Raw genomic sequence first — 18,013 nt, forward strand, 5'->3', positions numbered from 1 at the left:
GGGTACAGGAAGTCCCCATAATGCATAGTGAGATACTTATGCAAGGGTACAGGAAGTCCTCACTAAGCATGGTAAGTCTCATGCAAGGGTACAGGAAGTCCTCATAATGCATAGTGAGATACTTTTGCAAGGGTACAGGAAGTCCTCACAATGCATAGTGAGATACTTATGCAAGGGTACATGAAGTCCTCACTAAGCATGGTAAGTATGTAAGGGTACAGGAAGTCCCCATAATGCATAGTGAGATACTTATTCAAGGGTACAGGAAGTCCTCACTAAGCATGGTAAGTCTCATGCAAGGGTACAGGAAGTCCTCATAATGCATAGTGAGATACTTATGCAAGGGTACAGGAAGTCCTCACTAAGCATGGTAAGTCTCATGCAAGGGTACAGGAAGTTCTCACCAAGTATGGTAAGTCTAATACAAGGATACAGGAGTTAATCCCTCACAAAGCATGGTAAGTCTCTTGCAAGGGTACAGGAAGTCCTCACAATGCATGGTGAGACTTATGCAAGGGTACAGGAAGTCCTAATTATAAAAGCATATTAAAAATAAAGCCCTGTTTATTTGCCCTGTACTTCATTATGTAGACAGAAACTAATCTACTGTAGTAATGTTATTTAAATATGAGAATAACAGTTAATAATGGGGCTTGGGAGAATAGATTTGATACCTTTGAAAAATATAAAAGCCCTGAAAATTTGCACATATAATCATGAATTTGCTACTTACCGTGTATATTGTGTATTTGCACCTTGTTTCTCTGTATGTTTGTATCCCTGTTGCTTAGTTACTGCTATCCTAACCTTACTAATTATGGATCAGTCTAATGAACAATGACTCCACTGATACAACTGCAAAACATTTATAGCATCTTTAAATTTTATGTTTGGAATGTTCCTTTACATACCAGACTAATTAAAGCTGGGAAACAAGACTTGAACATCGACATCACTGAGCCATGGCAATGCTTTAATCATCAACGGCACTTAACTGTCACTGTGAACATTTGTAAGAAACCAAGGACCAAAAAAGACATTTCACCTTCTATTGGCATTATATGACATTACACACTGGTCAAACAGACAGTCCCAAATGTGACTTTTAAACAAATATATCTCCCATTTGAAACAAGGTGTTTCTTCTTTCGTACAAAACCTTCTTATGTTACATAGTTAATCCATTTCTTGTACAACAACCCAATTTGAATGAAAAGTGAATTTGCCTTTCTTACATACATACTAATTGCTTGCCAAAACACCATCTTAGTTTTCCAATGTTAGTTTGCAAGGACAGTTGAAATGAAACTAACCACAAATTTGTGATGTAATTTTAATAATTTATTTTCACTACACCCTTTTTGGTTCAATGACTTAATACAATAATGACTCATAGGAGTGTTTATTCAAAACTCTGAACATGACTAATGCCGTGGTATTAAATTTACTTAGTCATCATTCATGACATTATTTGAAAATAATTATTATAGCGGTAGTCATGTGTTTCGAGTGTTATCAGAATTCCTTTTCATTTTTGGTTTCGATGATAATCGTAACCTATGCTTTCATGATTGCGTGTGTGTGTGTATGTGTGTGATTGCGTTTGTGACGCCCAGCTTGAAACACGATATCTCAAGAAGGGAAGGTCAGACCAGTTTTATACTTAGTGTGTAGAAGTACCACATTAGGTACAAGAAGCCTATTGTTTTTGGTGGAGGTCAAAGGTCATTTGGGGTCCCTAGGGGTCAAATTGTGAAAACCTTGTAAACATGATATCTCAAGATGGGAATCATAGGCAGACCACATATTTAGTGTGTAGAATTACCAAATTGTGTTAAAGAAGCCAATTGTGTTCGGTGGCGGCCAAAGGTCATTTGGGGTCATCAGAGGTCAAATCGTGAAACCCTTGTAAACATGTACACCCTCACTATACATTATGTCAGATTCATGAAGAAAACTGCTCATGATACATCATCAAAACCACAATGCATATTTGCATTCTGGTTTAATATGCAGACTTATTGTGATTAGTTTAAAGCAAAAACAAGTTCTGTTGATGCATTTGATCTTCAGTGACAGGAGTGTTAACACTACATGTATTGATTTCATAATACATCAAAAGTTAAATACAATACAATACGATAAACCTAATTGGAATCCATACCATAGTGTCTAATACTTTACTTTGCTGCTTTTATCCGCATCCTTCCTTGGCTGTTTTATTTTGTAGAACCTTCCCAGCATGAGTCCTTGCTTGCCCTTACACCTCGTAGTATGGACAGTAGTGCTCTTCCTGCCTCACCCTTGTATGACAGTAACCGTGGTGACGACTTCAATGAGAATCATGTCAAATACCCAAAGATCCCTAACTCCGCTCTTCGCCAATCGTCAGACTCTTCCTCAAAAATGCCAAGATCTTCCAAAAATGGCAAGCATAAAAAGCCAAATTCAAAACGGAGCAAACGGTCTCCTGATTTCGATGTGCATGCTCACGATGATTCGCTAAGAGTCATTGAACAGTGGAAGAGTGACGACAATGTTAGTGATTTGGAGTCCATCGCCACTGAAGACTTTGAGACCAAATATCAGCAGTTTGCTCTAAGGACTCCCTCACCAAATATACCATCGGTCTCGACATTACCTGCTGATGGCTCCAGTCAAAATGTACATGGATCGGCAGAGGATCTGAGGAAGTTGGTTCTTGCGCAAAGTATTAGACCCCGAACGTCATTTGTCAAGGAAGAGAAATCAGTTCTGCCTGCCCCTCCACGTGAGAGTGGCTTACCCGAGTACATGTACCTGAAAAAAGAAATCACTGAGAGTGATGTTGGGTCTGATAGCGTCTGGACAGAAGATTACGAAGCACAGTACTGGAAAGCAGGCTTGAACAAACAAAAAGGTGTGGTGACTGTTCATATTTCTCTTCTGTGCCATTGAGAGTAATGTTGTACTCTCAGGCACTAAAAACATTTGAGTTGTTGACATAAGTTTGAGTATCTTATACCACAGGTAATCAGAAGAACTGGTAGAAACTTGTCAAATTTGATGAACAGTTATAAATTCAAAAAGCCTCATAGTTTGAAAACTTGTTGACATGAGCAAATAAAATATGCTTCCAATCAAAGAAACACATTGAAATAAAGGTGCAAAGAGTCTAATTTTTATTGAGGCACTGTCAAACTTTTAATTTGAATGTTTAATAACAAAGGCAGCATTCTTAGGATCCAATGACCATGTTTGGATAAATTTGTTTGCTCTTCCAGGATGGTATGAATTTATCTTAATTTATGTTCCTTTTCTGTTGATTTCTACTGGCTAGCTACCAGATATCCTATTCTTGCTGCTAGAGCAGAATTCATGCTTTCACTTACAATTGTCAGTGACATATTGCTCTTTTCTGGATGTTGACATTGGTTATCTTGGTTTTGTGCCATATCTTGTAGGAAAATTAAGGAAACAAAATATGTTTTCACTTCTTTTGATCTCTTCACAAATTAAAAAATTTAATAACATATACTGCAACTGCTTACTTGGATTTTCATCAAGTATTCACCTCTCTTTATTTTTTCACTCTTTGTATGGCTGCTGCAATTTTCCTTTGCTCTTTTAATTTCTAAACCGTCTTGCATTTGTTTGCTTCTTTGATGTCTCCTACTTTATAAACCCTCAGATCTTTCATATGGCAGCCTGGCATGCATGTTTATGAAAGTTTGCGGTGATAAAAACTCTTATTAGGCTAGGTACAGGTAATTTTGTAATAATATTCAAAATTACGGTTAAAGGGTAAGTTTTTTGTGTGTTTTCTTCAGTCAGTTTGCCAATGTGTTTAGTTTCTTGAACTTGTGCTTCTTTGGGCAAAGTTTATGATTGGTTAGCATCTGCTGATCGATAGGAAAAACTGGAGCATTGTAAAAGGGAATGAATGTGGTTGTGAAATGACCAGAAGTTTATGAGATTCAGAGGTCGCAACCGTTCAGATATTTATACCGTGATGAGCCGAATGTCAGCTATTTCACCCTGACTCAGAATGTATGGGCAAGGTTCATTCACTGTCTTGTTCTTACATCTCTGTCAGGATTTCCATTTGGCCGAGGCGTCATTCCTAAAATGGCCGCTGGTTTAGACAGTGATAGAGACTCAGTACAGACAGAGGATTATGAGAGCCATTTTAATCACTTGATGGTCAAACAACTTGCAGGGGTCCCACTGCAGTACTATGACGGTGTTTCTGTGGCAAGTGATCTGGATTCATTTCAGTCTGCGGAAGTCATAGAGAAAGTTGGGCAACTCAAAGCAGGTAATATGCTTAACTTTGCATTGAGAAACAAACTTGGTATTATGGTGTAATGTGGTGCATAATTTCTAACTTGTTGACAAAACAGTTTTTAAGTCTGAGTACTCTTTTGCCAAATTTAAACTTCAACATTTCCAGCTTACTGCACTTCAAGCTGAGTGAAAATGAAAACGTTCTATACAAGTTTCATATCAATATTCCTTATTTTTATCGAGTTATCTGTCGTTAAAAATTTTGAGCTGAATGAAAAAATAATATGCATAAAATTCACCGGATATTTTAACAAGTCCGTAGATTCTACAAACTTCAATTAAAATTTGCAAGCCCCACCCAACTGATCATGCGCCAATCAAATCTCTCTGTTTTGTTTACAACCGTTAGGCCTAGGACTACTTTCACTTTCATGGCTAGACTCTCTTAGATCATTTAGTGTCATTTCCTTCATTTCAATAAATAAACAAGTGTTTTCAGATGTTTCCTCTGTGGAGTTATAAAAAGTGGGTGATTCGAGTATAGGACTGCATTAAAATCTTGATCGGGCCGCATGTGTAGACTAATTCGTTTACATTTGTGTAATGATCATGCTTCCATGGGCAGTCGCAGTGATTTTACAGTAAATCGTTCGCGCCATAAGGGCAACAGAAAATAAATTTCTTTTGATTGCGACAGCTTTTCTCCGTTAAACCCACCTGGTCAGAGTGCATTTAGAATAAGAAACATTGAATCTACTTCGGAAGTTTGTTTTCCAAATGTCATCAGCAAACAGGTATATTGAGCCTCTAGTGAAATGCCTTTGTTGTTTCAACTGATATTATGCATTTGTATGTATGAGTATAGTTTAGCTGCAGGTTCCCTCATTTTTACACCTCCTACAATTGGAAAAATGACAATGTATTTTGCTGATTAATAATAGTAGTTGTCTAACTTCATTTTGTCGTATGCCTATGCCAATAAAGCCTGGTCTGGGCAGCTATTAACTGACTGGTTTGAATATGCTAATGCTTGTCAAAAGATTAATTTGTATATTAAAAGTAAACATGATAGATTCTGCAAGAACTGTCACAAGGGAAATGAATAAAATGAGCATGAAATCTCCAAAAGGAATTATTATTACCATGTCTGACTCTGGAAAAAAACTAATAGGGAATTTCCTTGCCTCGATGCAACCCCTTTTTCTCCAGGTGTGGGGAGGGGCAGGGGGGAGGGAGAGTTGTTCCAGGTAAGCATCTGCATAGGCGTAGGAGCCTCATTTGATTTGGGGGGGCTGTAACGACTTGCCCGAAAAATATAACCAAAATTTTTCACGCGCTCCGCGCGCGTTCCACATGTCAATGTGCATATCATATAGGCATTCATCGCTTATTACATCACATGCCAATAACATTAAATCATTTTCGTGTTATTACCCTTCCGTATTGGTAATAATTATTGGGGAAGTCGTTACAACAATAATGATAATAATATAAGTTTAACTATTGAAAAACACATTGTAAATTCTTCTTCTTTCAGTAGGTGCCAGTGGCATAGCTAGGGGTATTGGTCTGGGGGGAGAGAATGCTCTGTAGGGGCGCTTTCGACACTATCTAAGCGGAGCGCCACCACCGGTTGGCGCAGAGCGTATAAAATTTTTTTGAGTAAAGATACTCCCTAGATTGCCGGAAATGACCCTTCCCAGGCCTAGCTAATTTGCAGATAAACGAAGAATAATAGGTGTCATCGCCATTTGTCAGAAAATTGCACCAAACAAAATGTGACAAATGTCAATAGGTATTTGAGAGCGCAATAAAAAGTCAATAATCGCGAATAAGTAGAAAGTGGTAAAAAGCTGAAAAAGGCGCCAGCAGTCCATTGAGTCCGTCGGGGGGGGGGGGTTCATCGGCCCCCTCTGACTGTATGGACGCTCCGCCACTGGTAGGTGCCCGAAAAATTCTCAGTATATTGCCCAAATTTTCACCAAAAAAATTGAAAAACACACTGCAAATTATTATTCTTTCAGTAGGTGCCCGAAAAAAATTCTCAGCATATATTGCCCGAAATTTCACCAAAAAATTGAAAAACACATTGCAAATTCTTCTTCTTTCAGTAGGTGCTCGAAAAATTCTCAGCATATTGCCCAAATTTTTACCAAAAAATTGAAAAACACATTGCAAATTATTATTCTTTCAGGAGATGCCCGAAAAATTCTCTGCATATTGCCGAATTTTTACCAAAAAAGAAAAAAAAAACACACTGCAAAGTATTCTTCTTCCAGTAGGTGCCCGAAAAATTCTCAGCATATTGCCCGAATTTTCACAAAATTAATTGGTTGGGGGGGCTGCAGCCCCCCCAGCCCCCCCGCCTCCTACGCCTATGAGCATCTGTAATACATACTTGTGGATGATGTTCGACTTTTGTGTGTCACCTTGTAGCTGATTGATAAAAATGAGTATGTTTGTTTTGTGTGGTTTTTCTGTAGGACTTAGCTATAAAAGTGTCATTTAATTTGCATTTTATCATATTACACTTACAGCCGGGGTAATACCAAACAGAGCTTTAAAGAAGAGGAGAGGAGGTAAACACAAGCAGAGGAGCAATTTTTTGACATCGACGCCTTACCATCCCAAGAGAGAAGGACAAACTACACAAGAACAGAATAGAACCATTGGAAGGCAAATTGTGATTGACGATTTAAATTCGTGAGTATACTTATATTTTTGAAAAATTTGAAGGTTTTACGTTTGTTTGACAATGAACTAAAGGACCAGTTGCAGTAGACTAAATTGTCTGAATGGATATGTGTGGCATCTACAGAGTACAGGTACAGAATACGACACTAACTAAACCTGAAATAATTATAGGAACATATCTAAACAAAGTTGTTTGCATGATAACAAAAACTTGCTGACATGTTATGAAGTTAGTGTAACACTCTCACCAGTGTTACATGGCTTGACTGTCAGAAATAAGCCAACATGTTTGGCGGGAGAAAAAACAACAGTTATGAATTTTGAATGAGGCGCTTCACAAACATAGTGTTCCCTTTGACAACATTAAATTCAAATGTAGTAAGTTTGCTGAATAAGTGATATGGAGGTCAGTATATCTTTAAAAGGCAACTTCAGGCTCTCTCGTCTATGTAATTCTTTGACCTGCCATACATCTTGATGGCTATACTTCTAGTTGCTGTTTGGAAGCTGTGTGTTTTGCTTCTTGAATTACATAGGTTTGTTTCTTCTATCCTGTTGTTAGATTGCTTGTCTTGGCTTTATGGGCGTTCCCTGTGCTATCTCAACTTCATGTTGTCATAGACATTTAAAAGTCAATTACTATTGTTCTTCCTGCTATTATGTTCACCTTCCTGCTATTATGTTGACCATCCTGTTACCTGTCCTTCGGGAATTTACATAGAGACAAATCAAACTTTGGTAAAAGCACATGACTCTGTGCATCTGAGGACACTCAGGGTCAGTTACTTCTTTGTTCTTTCACATTTATCCTATCATATCCCAGCCTTTCTTGACATTCTTGAAATTAAACTAGAAACCATGAACAAGCACTTTTGGTTGGAATGCAACCAAATTACATTTAGTGATAGGTATTGCTTGATTCAGGCCACTCCCCTTTGAGTGGTATGTCATAGGTGGTATCCGTCGGACGAGTTACGAGAGCTACGCTTACCTCAAGACATGTGATGCCTGCAGCTATATGGAAATGAAGAATAACCGATGAATGTATACTGGCAGAGGTCAGAACATTCTCCAGGTAAGATAACTCTTATTCTTACAACGTTACCTTACTCTGGATTGTGATATATCTTTATTTTAATCAATTATCTTAGCCCATTCACCATTCTTGGTGAAAACTAACTGTTTATGTCAGGAGGAATAGTTAACCATGAAAATCTAGAAATAGCAGGCCAAAAAGCAAGGATAAAAAATGTTACTTCTAATTTTTACTTCTTCTCTATTTGGGAAGAAACTTTGTAGTCTAAGCTCAGCATTTATTTGTTAACTAGTGTTTTTTGTACTATTTCTGATAAAAAGGAAATAATTATTGTTACCTTATTTTCTATCTAGCATAGAAGTAACAGTAATGTAAATATGTGTATTCACATATGAAGTGACTTGGTCGGCTAAAAGACTGACTTTTAGCTACAGAAGACTTGAAGGGAATTTAAGTAAGATAATTAGTAAATAACTACTGAAAGCTACTATAGATATTAGAGAGCTGATTGTTTTTTAATCGATTCTTGAATATGTTGACTAAAAACCAGAAATCTGGAGTATACTCTACAAAGCATAGAAACAGCTACTGCATGGTGAGATTCAGTATTAGAAGTTTAGAGATTTCATTATCTCTTGTACAACCTTTGGTTGGGTTGGTTTGTTAAATCATATCTGCACATGTGAAATATAGTTGATCCTTTATTAATGATTCTTTGCGCCGAACAAGCATCTAGGTTTTGGTATTCCACAGTACCGAGACCAAATGTTTGTAGCATAAATTACCACTTAATTTATTTGTGACCAGTGTGTCCTGGGATTGTGGTGGTTCTTTGTCATTTTCTATAACAGTGAAACATGTAAAGTTCTTGAACTTTTCCCCTCCCTCCCCACATCAGCTTCCCCTCCATATTACACTACAATTTGTTCAGCAAGCCATTGTACCTGAAATGAATATGATATGTAGCTAATGTGTTTAAACATGCAATTTGTGTATGCTGCCCTCCGTTTGCAATATTATGCAACAGCACAGTTTGCCTTACCTGGTATTGCACTTTAAAGAAAACATGTAAATGTTGATTATAGGTAAAAGGGACTTTGAATGTGAAAACAGACAACTTGTTCTTTTTTAATTCTCTTTATACGAGTATAAAAACATTTGTTCAGAGAGTAAGGATACTTGAATTTTGATTAAGTGTTAAAATCCCTAAGAGTTTTCAACTTTTTTGAAAGAAGTAATCTTAAGGAAAAAGAGAAGGTTCTATATGAAAAAATATCTTACAACCTAGCAGTCGACAAGCCTGTTTCGTTTCAAGTAAAAATTATCCAAGAAAAAATTATCCAAGAGATTTAAATTATCTGTTGGATTTATAATATCTATTTATATATCTATTGGTTGTGTTTCTGGAAGAGTTTACTGATGCTTGTTGATGAACAATCTGAACATGCTGCATTTATGTAAAAGATGGATAAAATTACCAGTGTCAGAGAAATAGAGGCAATCAGTGGTTCTGGAGAATTCCTTTATACAAGTCTGATCATCTTAAAAAGAAATTATTTTCCATCTTTTCCCTGTTTTATTGGAGCAAACTATTGCATTGCTTTGGTGATATCACCTTCTACTGTTGGGTGTACAGTTGTACACCATCAAAATCTGTGGATACTAATTGAGTTTGCAATTCTCCAAGTCATAATTTGTTGACAGAAAGTCATGTCCTTGTAAGATGATGGAGAGAGCCAGCTCTTCCTCTTGAGGCCATTTTCAGGATGTTAATAAGCAACATACGAATTGATATATATGATGAGAAGAGAAAGAGAGTAATTAGTTAGAGATGAGTTCTCTGCATTGCAGAGGACTGTAAACAATAACAGCCGTCTCACCCTAGGGAGAATGAAAAGTCGTTAATCTGTAACAAGTCTGCTATAGTGCTAGTAAATCCAACATGAGCAGAAGGATGTATTCGTAGTCACCTGATTCATTTTAATTGCTTTCAACTTAACAGCATTGCCAGCAGCAGCAGATTTAGGTCAGAGTGGGCTGGGTTCTGTTATGTTTGTGGGGTACAGCTACATCAAAAACAGTGTGAAGGGGAAAAGTGTTATCCTGCATGAAAGGTTAGTGTAGAAAATCCGAATTGTGAGGAAAAAAGAAAGCAATTGACAAAGAAAAGCTTTAGTATTTCAGCACAGTAAGCACAGGCCTTCCTGAGTTTTGTTGCAGTTTGAAAAGGTTAAAGTTCAATCACAGCTGTACAGCAGTCATATTTATGATTGCAAAAGTTTTCTGTTTTTCATCAAATATGATCTCAGAACCCTCTGTATCTTGGTTATAATAGAGTACACCATATGTTGGTGAGATAAACATGTTTCATCATAATTAACCAGAAATGTTTGTGTCCTACAAGGTAAACTTATTGAACTATTCAATGATTGGTTGACAATCCTTTGTGAGCTGATGTTTCCTCATTGCTTGTGCAGGATCGGTGAATCGATTAATAGCTATATAGACTATGATTCCAACTGTCATTTTTCTTACGAAAATGGCAGTTTCAAGTTTTGATGAGGTGTTGATGCAGTCACTTCAATATCGATGCAATGCACACAAAACAGACCTTTACTGTTTAATTGAATTGATACACACTGTATATTGTTGCTGTGTTCAGCGACGTAGCCAGGAATTTGCAAGGGGGGGAGTGCATTTTGGGATTGATTTGGGGGAGGGGTGTAAGGGGAGGGGGTGTCGCACTCCCATTTGAGAATTTTTTGAACAATTGAAAGTCCTTAGATGCGATCTGGTACGTGCAATGTTTTGCCAGTTTTTTGTTTTGTTTCTTGTTTGAATTCTTTTACATGTTCTTTTACATATATATTACATCAGAAAGACAAACATAGTGCTCTTTTACAATTTTTCCAGGAGGATGATTCTTGTTTATTGTCCAATGTCTGGACTTTAATGCATTTGATGAACTTAACTGATGGACAATATAAACTTTCATATTTTGAAATATAGCCAGATATGCAGTGGCCTAAAAACAAATATCGTTATCGCAGTGTATTACCAGTGTAATAATGATTTATGGGAAGCACACATCACGTAAGATTGCTAGCTTAGTTTCATAACATGCTGTTCGTGCAACAACTCATGACGAATCATAGAAGGATTAGAACGCACATTGTTGTTGTGCATACAGTTCGAGACACTCCATCGAGTGCGGTTAGGTAGACTTTATGTATTTTATTACGCAGTGGCCAACTGTAGGCTTTTAATAGGCTATAGGCTAAATTTAGCTAATTGCATCTGCCAAACTAAGTAGCTGAATCAGTAGGCCTGAATGTTACTACAATTATAATCAAGTTAAAGGGTGCTGACGAGTATTCAAGATCAAGAAGAGCACTGACAAAATACCGTACAAAAAAAAACAACAGTTTTTAACATTTTTTTACTGAATCCCTGGGGGGAGCAATTGCTCCCCCTCCTGGCTACGTCCCTGGCTGTGTTTGAATGCCATATTTGTTACCACTCATCTGATGGTTCACACTTGAGGCTACTCTGATGTAAACCAACTGATAAAGGTTCATTTTCTATCTAAGCATCACCTTGCAAGTTGTATTTTACCATCATAAATCTGGTTGCTATGGAATTAATCAATTAGAACAGACTTGATATGTTAGATTGGATCAATTTACCGTTTAATGTCAAGCATATACATAGTTGCTTTATTGCACTGTCTAGCTGTGTCATTTGTGCATTATTCTGTGCAGTAACCTTGAATTACCTGCAGACTAGGTTGGTGGTGCATGGTTTTACCACCTTTCAGTTGTGCAGACCATGCCTGCTGCAGTACAAATTCAAAATGTGTTGAATTTCATATCAATTCTATGCTTGCTGCGCTACGCAATGAGTAAAGGATCTATACAGTACACTCTAAAGTGGTATATGTACAACTCTTACACATCAGTAATAACTACTGTTAATGCTAAGTTAGCTTAATTAGGGAATAATTACATGGATCTGGCAAAATGAGGCAAAAACTGACTTGCTCATTTCAAAGGTAAGCTAAAAATAATCGAATATTAATTGCTTGGCTATTTTGGATTAGTAAATGTAATTTAACTGCTCGTAATTGATTCAGTGTAGAGCAGTTAATAAAAGTCAGTTTGTATTTTACAGTGCGACATATTTTTGACATTAATTGCAATGTAGTATTCTCACTTACCTGTAATTGGCATTGGAATTTTTGTAATTTTATATTTCATGTTAAATGCAAAGCATCATAATTTGATGATGTACATTACACAGGAACATGATTGACTATTAGAACACAAAAGTAGTGGTATTTTAGCTAAGAAAATTAAAATCTTCTTTTGTTTTAGATTTGTTATTCCTTGCCAGCGGCCAAAGGAATCTATGCACTGGTCATGTCATGTGTGTGTGTGTGCCTGCTTGTAAACATTCAAATTCAAAAGGTAACTTGCACCTGTCATAAAATGCAGGCAACATAGGTCAAAGTCTGAAAATCTTGCAAATGGGAAAACCAAACGTACAACTTTGTTGAATTTCATGCTTGAAATGTAGATGCAAATTGATGTACAAGAACCCTACAGAAATTGGTAGAGGTCAAAGGTCTGTGAAGTCAACAGAGGTGAAAGTCTGTGAGCATGATAACTCCGAAAGTGCTCCTTGGTTGCAGTTTATACATACTATGTAGATCCCCCTTGGTGAGTACAAGGATCCTATTCTAATGTGGTAAATGTCAAAGATTGTTTGAGGTCAACAGAGGTCAAAATTTGAAGATATTGTGAACATGATAACTCTTAAAGGAATTCAAGGGTTTGATGAACTTATGTCATACTTATTATGTATAACCTTACTGAGTACAAGGACCCTGTTCTTTTCTGGTCAAAGCTGATCACTTGAGGTTAAAAGAGTTCTAAGTGTAGAATTTTGTAAGCATGAACCAGATAACTCAATTAGGTACATCTTTGTTGAAGTTCATTCTTGGTAATACTATAGGTCTGAACCCTTTATACAGTATATCTGACATAATAACTGCAAAAATAAAGCATGGATGATGGACTAATTCTCACTTGATAGCTAGGTTCGCATTTGTGCAAGAATCTTGCCGATGAGTAATGGTCATCACATGAAAATCTTGTTTTGTAGTGTTATCATATTACCACACAATACATGGGATGGAATGGCTAAGCCAACTGGCTTTCTGTTAACAATTATTATGAAGAGCAATTTATATGAGAAATACTAAATATATGTCTTTCACATAGATTGAAAGCTCACAGTTCTGACAAGATGAGAACTGATGGCTAAATGATAACAAGAGGATACACCTTCACCCATAGCCGGCCATTAAAAGGACATTTTACTACATCATAGTGAAAAGTAGTTGCACTTATAGTCGCAATTACCCTAAAACGCTAAATTACAATTTTTTTCTATTCACATTGCTGTTAAATGCTTTGTATGATCAAAGTCTCTGTGAATCATCATCATCACCGTAGTAACGTGAAGTAGGAGGTTTTAGTAATGAGTGTTAGAAATTATATTTTGAAGATAGATAAATAATTGGTTAGAATGCTGGTATCTCTTGTCTTTATTTTCCTTCTTATAGGGATGAATTAGAAGCCTAATTTATGATTATAATATGTATTGTATCTGAATTTTATGAATAAATCTGGCCACAAAATCCTGGCTATTTACTGGCAGAATCCCAGTGGATTTTGCTCTTTACCAGTAGAACAGAAAGGCACTGGCGATCCTCTGCCAGTAGAACATGGTAATAGTCCATTAACAAAGTCAGTCAAAGGATAATTTCGGACCTAACATAAGCCCCGTATAACTGCTTATTATCAGCTAATATTATTGGGCTGTTCCTATACCCGGCCTGTATAGTAACTGATGTATGCTTGTAATTTACGAAAATGCAAGTGGGAACTTGATTTTAGCCAGTAAATTTTGCCAGGCACGGGCATTTTTTAGCATGTGGCTTAACTTGTGAAATTCAAGGCTAGCAGACAGTATTTGTAAGTAAGGAACTTTATGACTGGATGATGTAGGACTTTGATAAATTGAATAAAGTTTGGGACAAGAAGGCATAATTTAGGAAAAGTAATGTTTGTAACACATAACAAGTATAGGATTTACTAATTTATAATTTTAATTGTATATGAATCAGGTTAACAAAGATTCCACACCTTTCTTGTCAATTTTACTGACATGAAATTAATACAGGACAAACAAAGAATAGATTTTTGGTAATCTAAATGCTTACCATTGTTGAATAAAGGTATTGTTCCCTACTGTGATAATGGAGCATTCCCAAACTGATACTACTAAGTAAACATCATCTTTGAATCTGCTCTGGGTTCATTCAGTTTAGCTTCAAGTTTTAGTAGCTGTAGTCACCTGTTGACAGAGAATAATATCACTGAGTTGAATCCAAGAGAAACAAGCTGTTACCAGAGCTGGCTGTTCTTTTAACAATTTAACGGTTTGTTACCAATATGTGAAGGTAGCAGTGGTAGATTATTGCAGGAGTCATCAAATCTAGCGGTGACAGTGTGTCATAGATATATTTGAGTGAAATTATTTATCGCTCTGTTCACAATACGGAAGAGATGCTAATCGTTTCAAGCTCTACTCATAAGTGAGGTATATTGCCGAGGAGGATTATATCAGCGAGGAGTATACCTCTGAAGGGTTGATTGTTAATTACAGGTGTTCTAATGTTTGATGGCTGGCAAACTACCTGCGCTGCAAAATATAATTTTCTGAAAGCCATTACAGCAGTGTTTAAGCATGGTTGGAGTAGTTTGTGAGAGATATATCAATATGATTACCATGTGTCATGCGTCTGAAGCTATCAGGATAGCACCAGCTAATTGTTTGATGGAAAGAATCTTGCAGATGGGTGTGAGTGATTAAGGTAAGCCATATTGACTGTAATTGTTAGTGTCAGTATTGGGCAGAAGATACTGTACACCTTATTATTATTAAGTCCTTGCAGTATATCTTCATACTTGTTACAAGAACCATTACTATTAGTCTCTTTACTAGGATTATGCAACTAACAGTTGTGCATTAAGTTTTAAATCTCCTTTTGTAATGTCTGAAACTTATCAATATAAATAATTGCAGGCATTAAGTATCATTTCATGGCTAAGATTTTAGATATCTAAGTTGTCTTTCATAATGATGTGTGTGGGTGGGGGAGGGGAGGGTATGTCTGTATTGGATTGTGATTTGGGTTGGGAATTAAGCGTGTTTATGTGAGTAGGGATATGTTTGTATGGGATTGTAATCTAAGTGTACTGATGTTTTAGGGACATGTTTGTATTGGATTGTAATGTAAGCCTATTGATGTGTGAGAAGGTATGTGCTTATTGGATTGTAATGTAAGCCCACTAATGTATGTGTGAGGGGGTATGTGTTTATTGGATTGTAATGTAATGTAAGCCTACTGATGTTTATGTGGGGAGGTATGTGTTTATTGGATTGTAATGTAAGCCTACTGATGTATGTGTGAAGAGGTATGTGTGTATTGGATTGTAATGTAAGTCTGTTGATGTATGTGTGAGGAGGTATGTGTGTATTGGATTGTAATGTAAGCCTGTTGATGTATGTGTGAGGAGGTATGTGCTTATTGGATTGTAATGTAAGCCTGTTGATGTATGTGTGAGGAGGTATGTGTGTATTGGATTGTAATGTAAGCCTGTTGATGTATGTGTGAGGAGGTATGTGTGTATTGGATTGTAATGTAAGCCTGTTGATGTATGTGTGAGGAGGTATGTGTTTATTGGATTGTAATGTAAGCCTACTGATGCATATGTGAGGAGGTATGTGTTTATTGGATTGTGATTGTCAACCTTTTGCTATAGCTGGTATGTAACAGCTTCAGTGAGTACATTCAGTGAGTACATTCATGTGAGTACATTCATGGGCATATTAGGTTGAATATTTCCTTTGTGGTAGTTAACAAGAAACTCTTAAGTTACTAGTGTAGGTTGAAGCTGAAAACCCTATAAGTATGTATAGGACCAATGAAAAAACTCCTTTGTTGCACTTCAGGACATATGAAGACCCATCTTGGGGAGTTTTTTGATAAATAATGGCCGTTGCTATGTTATAGATGTTACCCTTGTGTACGTTAAAATTGCAAGTTTGTCATTGATGGATCCAGCTTAGTGGCCAAGTATATACTCGTTATGGTAACAATTTGGGATACTTTCTTTTGTAAAGCAGGAATCAGTCGGTCACAGCCATGTGCTACATCAAGTTTGGGGCTTAGGCTGGCAAGATCCAATTTTAGTTGGGCCTAAATCAAGCAACAGCCCAGTTTACCAATGATGAAGGTCTCTGAGTAACATTGTTTTACTGTGCACTCTTATAAAGTCAGCAGCATAAGATTTTATAGAGGGTTGGTAGAGGTGAAGAACTATTATTAGAGATACCTATTAGAGGCCTGGGTTGGTAGAGGTATTGGTAGAGGTGTGGAAGTATTGTTAGAGATACCTGTTAGAGGCCTGGGTTGGTAGAGCCTAGAGGTATTGGTAGAGGTCAAGGTACAATAGAACAAACTCTGCCAAGTAGAATGATTCTCAGTATACTTGGTATGTAAATTCACAAAGAAACCTACTTCTGGTGGAAGTCAAACAAAGAGGTTGAAGTATGAAAAGTATTCAGATATTAATGGATCTTGTTTGAACCCCTGACTCTGCGTGGTCTTCCTTTGTGTGTACAATGAATGGTTTGTTGACAACATGCTAGGAATCACTCATGCATATATACATGATTGTTATTACTCTACAGTGTTAGTGTTGTAAAAGCATCTTTCTGGGAGAGAACAATTATTAGTCTTTAGGGGGAGCAAATGTACTATGCATATGCTGGCAAGAAAGATGTCCATTAGGAAACATTTATATTGAGAGTAATAAAATGTAATATAACTCCTTAAAGAGACCATACAAAGTATCTAGAATAACTTTGGTTTTCTATTATTAATTAATGCCACTGTTTGCATCATGTAAGTTTAAGGTTATCTTTTACATCTTGTTGGAAATTCTAGCACCGACCTTTAAAATGTCTTGAATAACTCATAACTAATTGCTCTATCTAAGAAGATTCATAATGGACTGCTTTCTAGTGTTGTCTTCGTAGAAACAATGCACTCTTCATATTGAGAACCAAGAAACACAGTGATTGCAATTTTAGTTAATGAAAGTGATGATACTGTAATTCTGCAGTTTGTGTAGACATAGTGCCCTATATACTGTAACTCTACTTATGGGAAGAACTGACAGTTCTTTTAGTCATAGGCAATTATGTTAATGGCTCTGAGTTTCTTGATTATATCTTTTGTTTCTCCTGCAATTCTGACTCATTGTTGCAAATATATGTATCATATCATATAAGGTTAATTATATGTAGTAAAGATCAATATTGCATGTGGTTTGTGTGCCTTTGTGCCATTTAGATATATTTGTTATGCAAACTTGACACACAATGGTCCCTGTGAATATAGCCATTTTGCAGTTCCTAAGATGGTAGTCATTAACTGTTTGAAATTAATGTTCTGTTTAGTGTTTAGTTTAATTAACCTTACCTTAAATTGACAAGCAGGTCATCAACAGAATTTGTCAAGTCTGAATACAAATCCAGGTTTATTATCAATATTTACTGAATAATTAATGCAACTTTTCTACAAAAGAAAGATGTATTCAACATATTTTTGCATAAAGATGAACAGGTAACTGATAATAACATCTGTGGTTCATGATTATTTAAACTTCTGCTATGATTTATCATACACAATTTATGCTAGTAAACATGCAAACTTCTATTATTAAAGTACTGTAGGGTTAGAAAGGAAAGGCTCATGATGTTTTTTTTTAAAAGCTAAAGCCCTCTTCAATCGGTGTAAGCATATCTCATGATATAATTAACATAACAGACTAACAATATATATTTTGTGTTCATTTCAAACACAGTGGATTACTTTGTTAA

General features: G+C 36.4%; 2 protein-coding genes across 8 annotated transcripts in view; both read left to right on the forward strand.

Moving 5' to 3' along the window:
* The window catches only part of LOC139980821 (uncharacterized), a 113,955-nt gene that overhangs the window by 21,311 nt on the left and 74,631 nt on the right, over positions 1 to 18,013 (forward strand). For 3 of the 5 annotated variants that reach the window (XM_071992765.1, XM_071992767.1, XM_071992766.1), the window contains exons 6-8: positions 2,231 to 2,899; positions 4,076 to 4,297; positions 6,804 to 6,969. In XM_071992765.1, coding sequence (XP_071848866.1) covers positions 2,231 to 2,899; positions 4,076 to 4,297; positions 6,804 to 6,969 — 1,057 coding nt within the window. Of the gene's footprint in view, positions 1 to 349; positions 371 to 2,230; positions 2,900 to 4,075; positions 4,298 to 6,803; positions 6,970 to 18,013 lie in introns of those variants that run through there. The other 2 variants (XM_071992769.1, XM_071992768.1) reach the window with 2 other exon arrangements.
* LOC139981151 (uncharacterized) overlaps positions 11,961 to 18,013 on the forward strand; it is a 37,403-nt gene continuing 31,350 nt past the window's right edge. For 2 of the 3 annotated variants that reach the window (XR_011797793.1, XM_071993345.1), the window contains exon 1: positions 14,382 to 14,936. The gene's annotated coding sequence lies outside the window, so the exon portion shown is untranslated. Of the gene's footprint in view, positions 12,048 to 14,381; positions 14,937 to 18,013 lie in introns of those variants that run through there. The other variant, XM_071993346.1, reaches the window with a different exon arrangement.

This window comes from Apostichopus japonicus, chromosome 15 (genome assembly GCF_037975245.1).
Source record: "Apostichopus japonicus isolate 1M-3 chromosome 15, ASM3797524v1, whole genome shotgun sequence".
NCBI lineage: Eukaryota > Metazoa > Echinodermata > Holothuroidea > Aspidochirotida > Stichopodidae > Apostichopus > Apostichopus japonicus.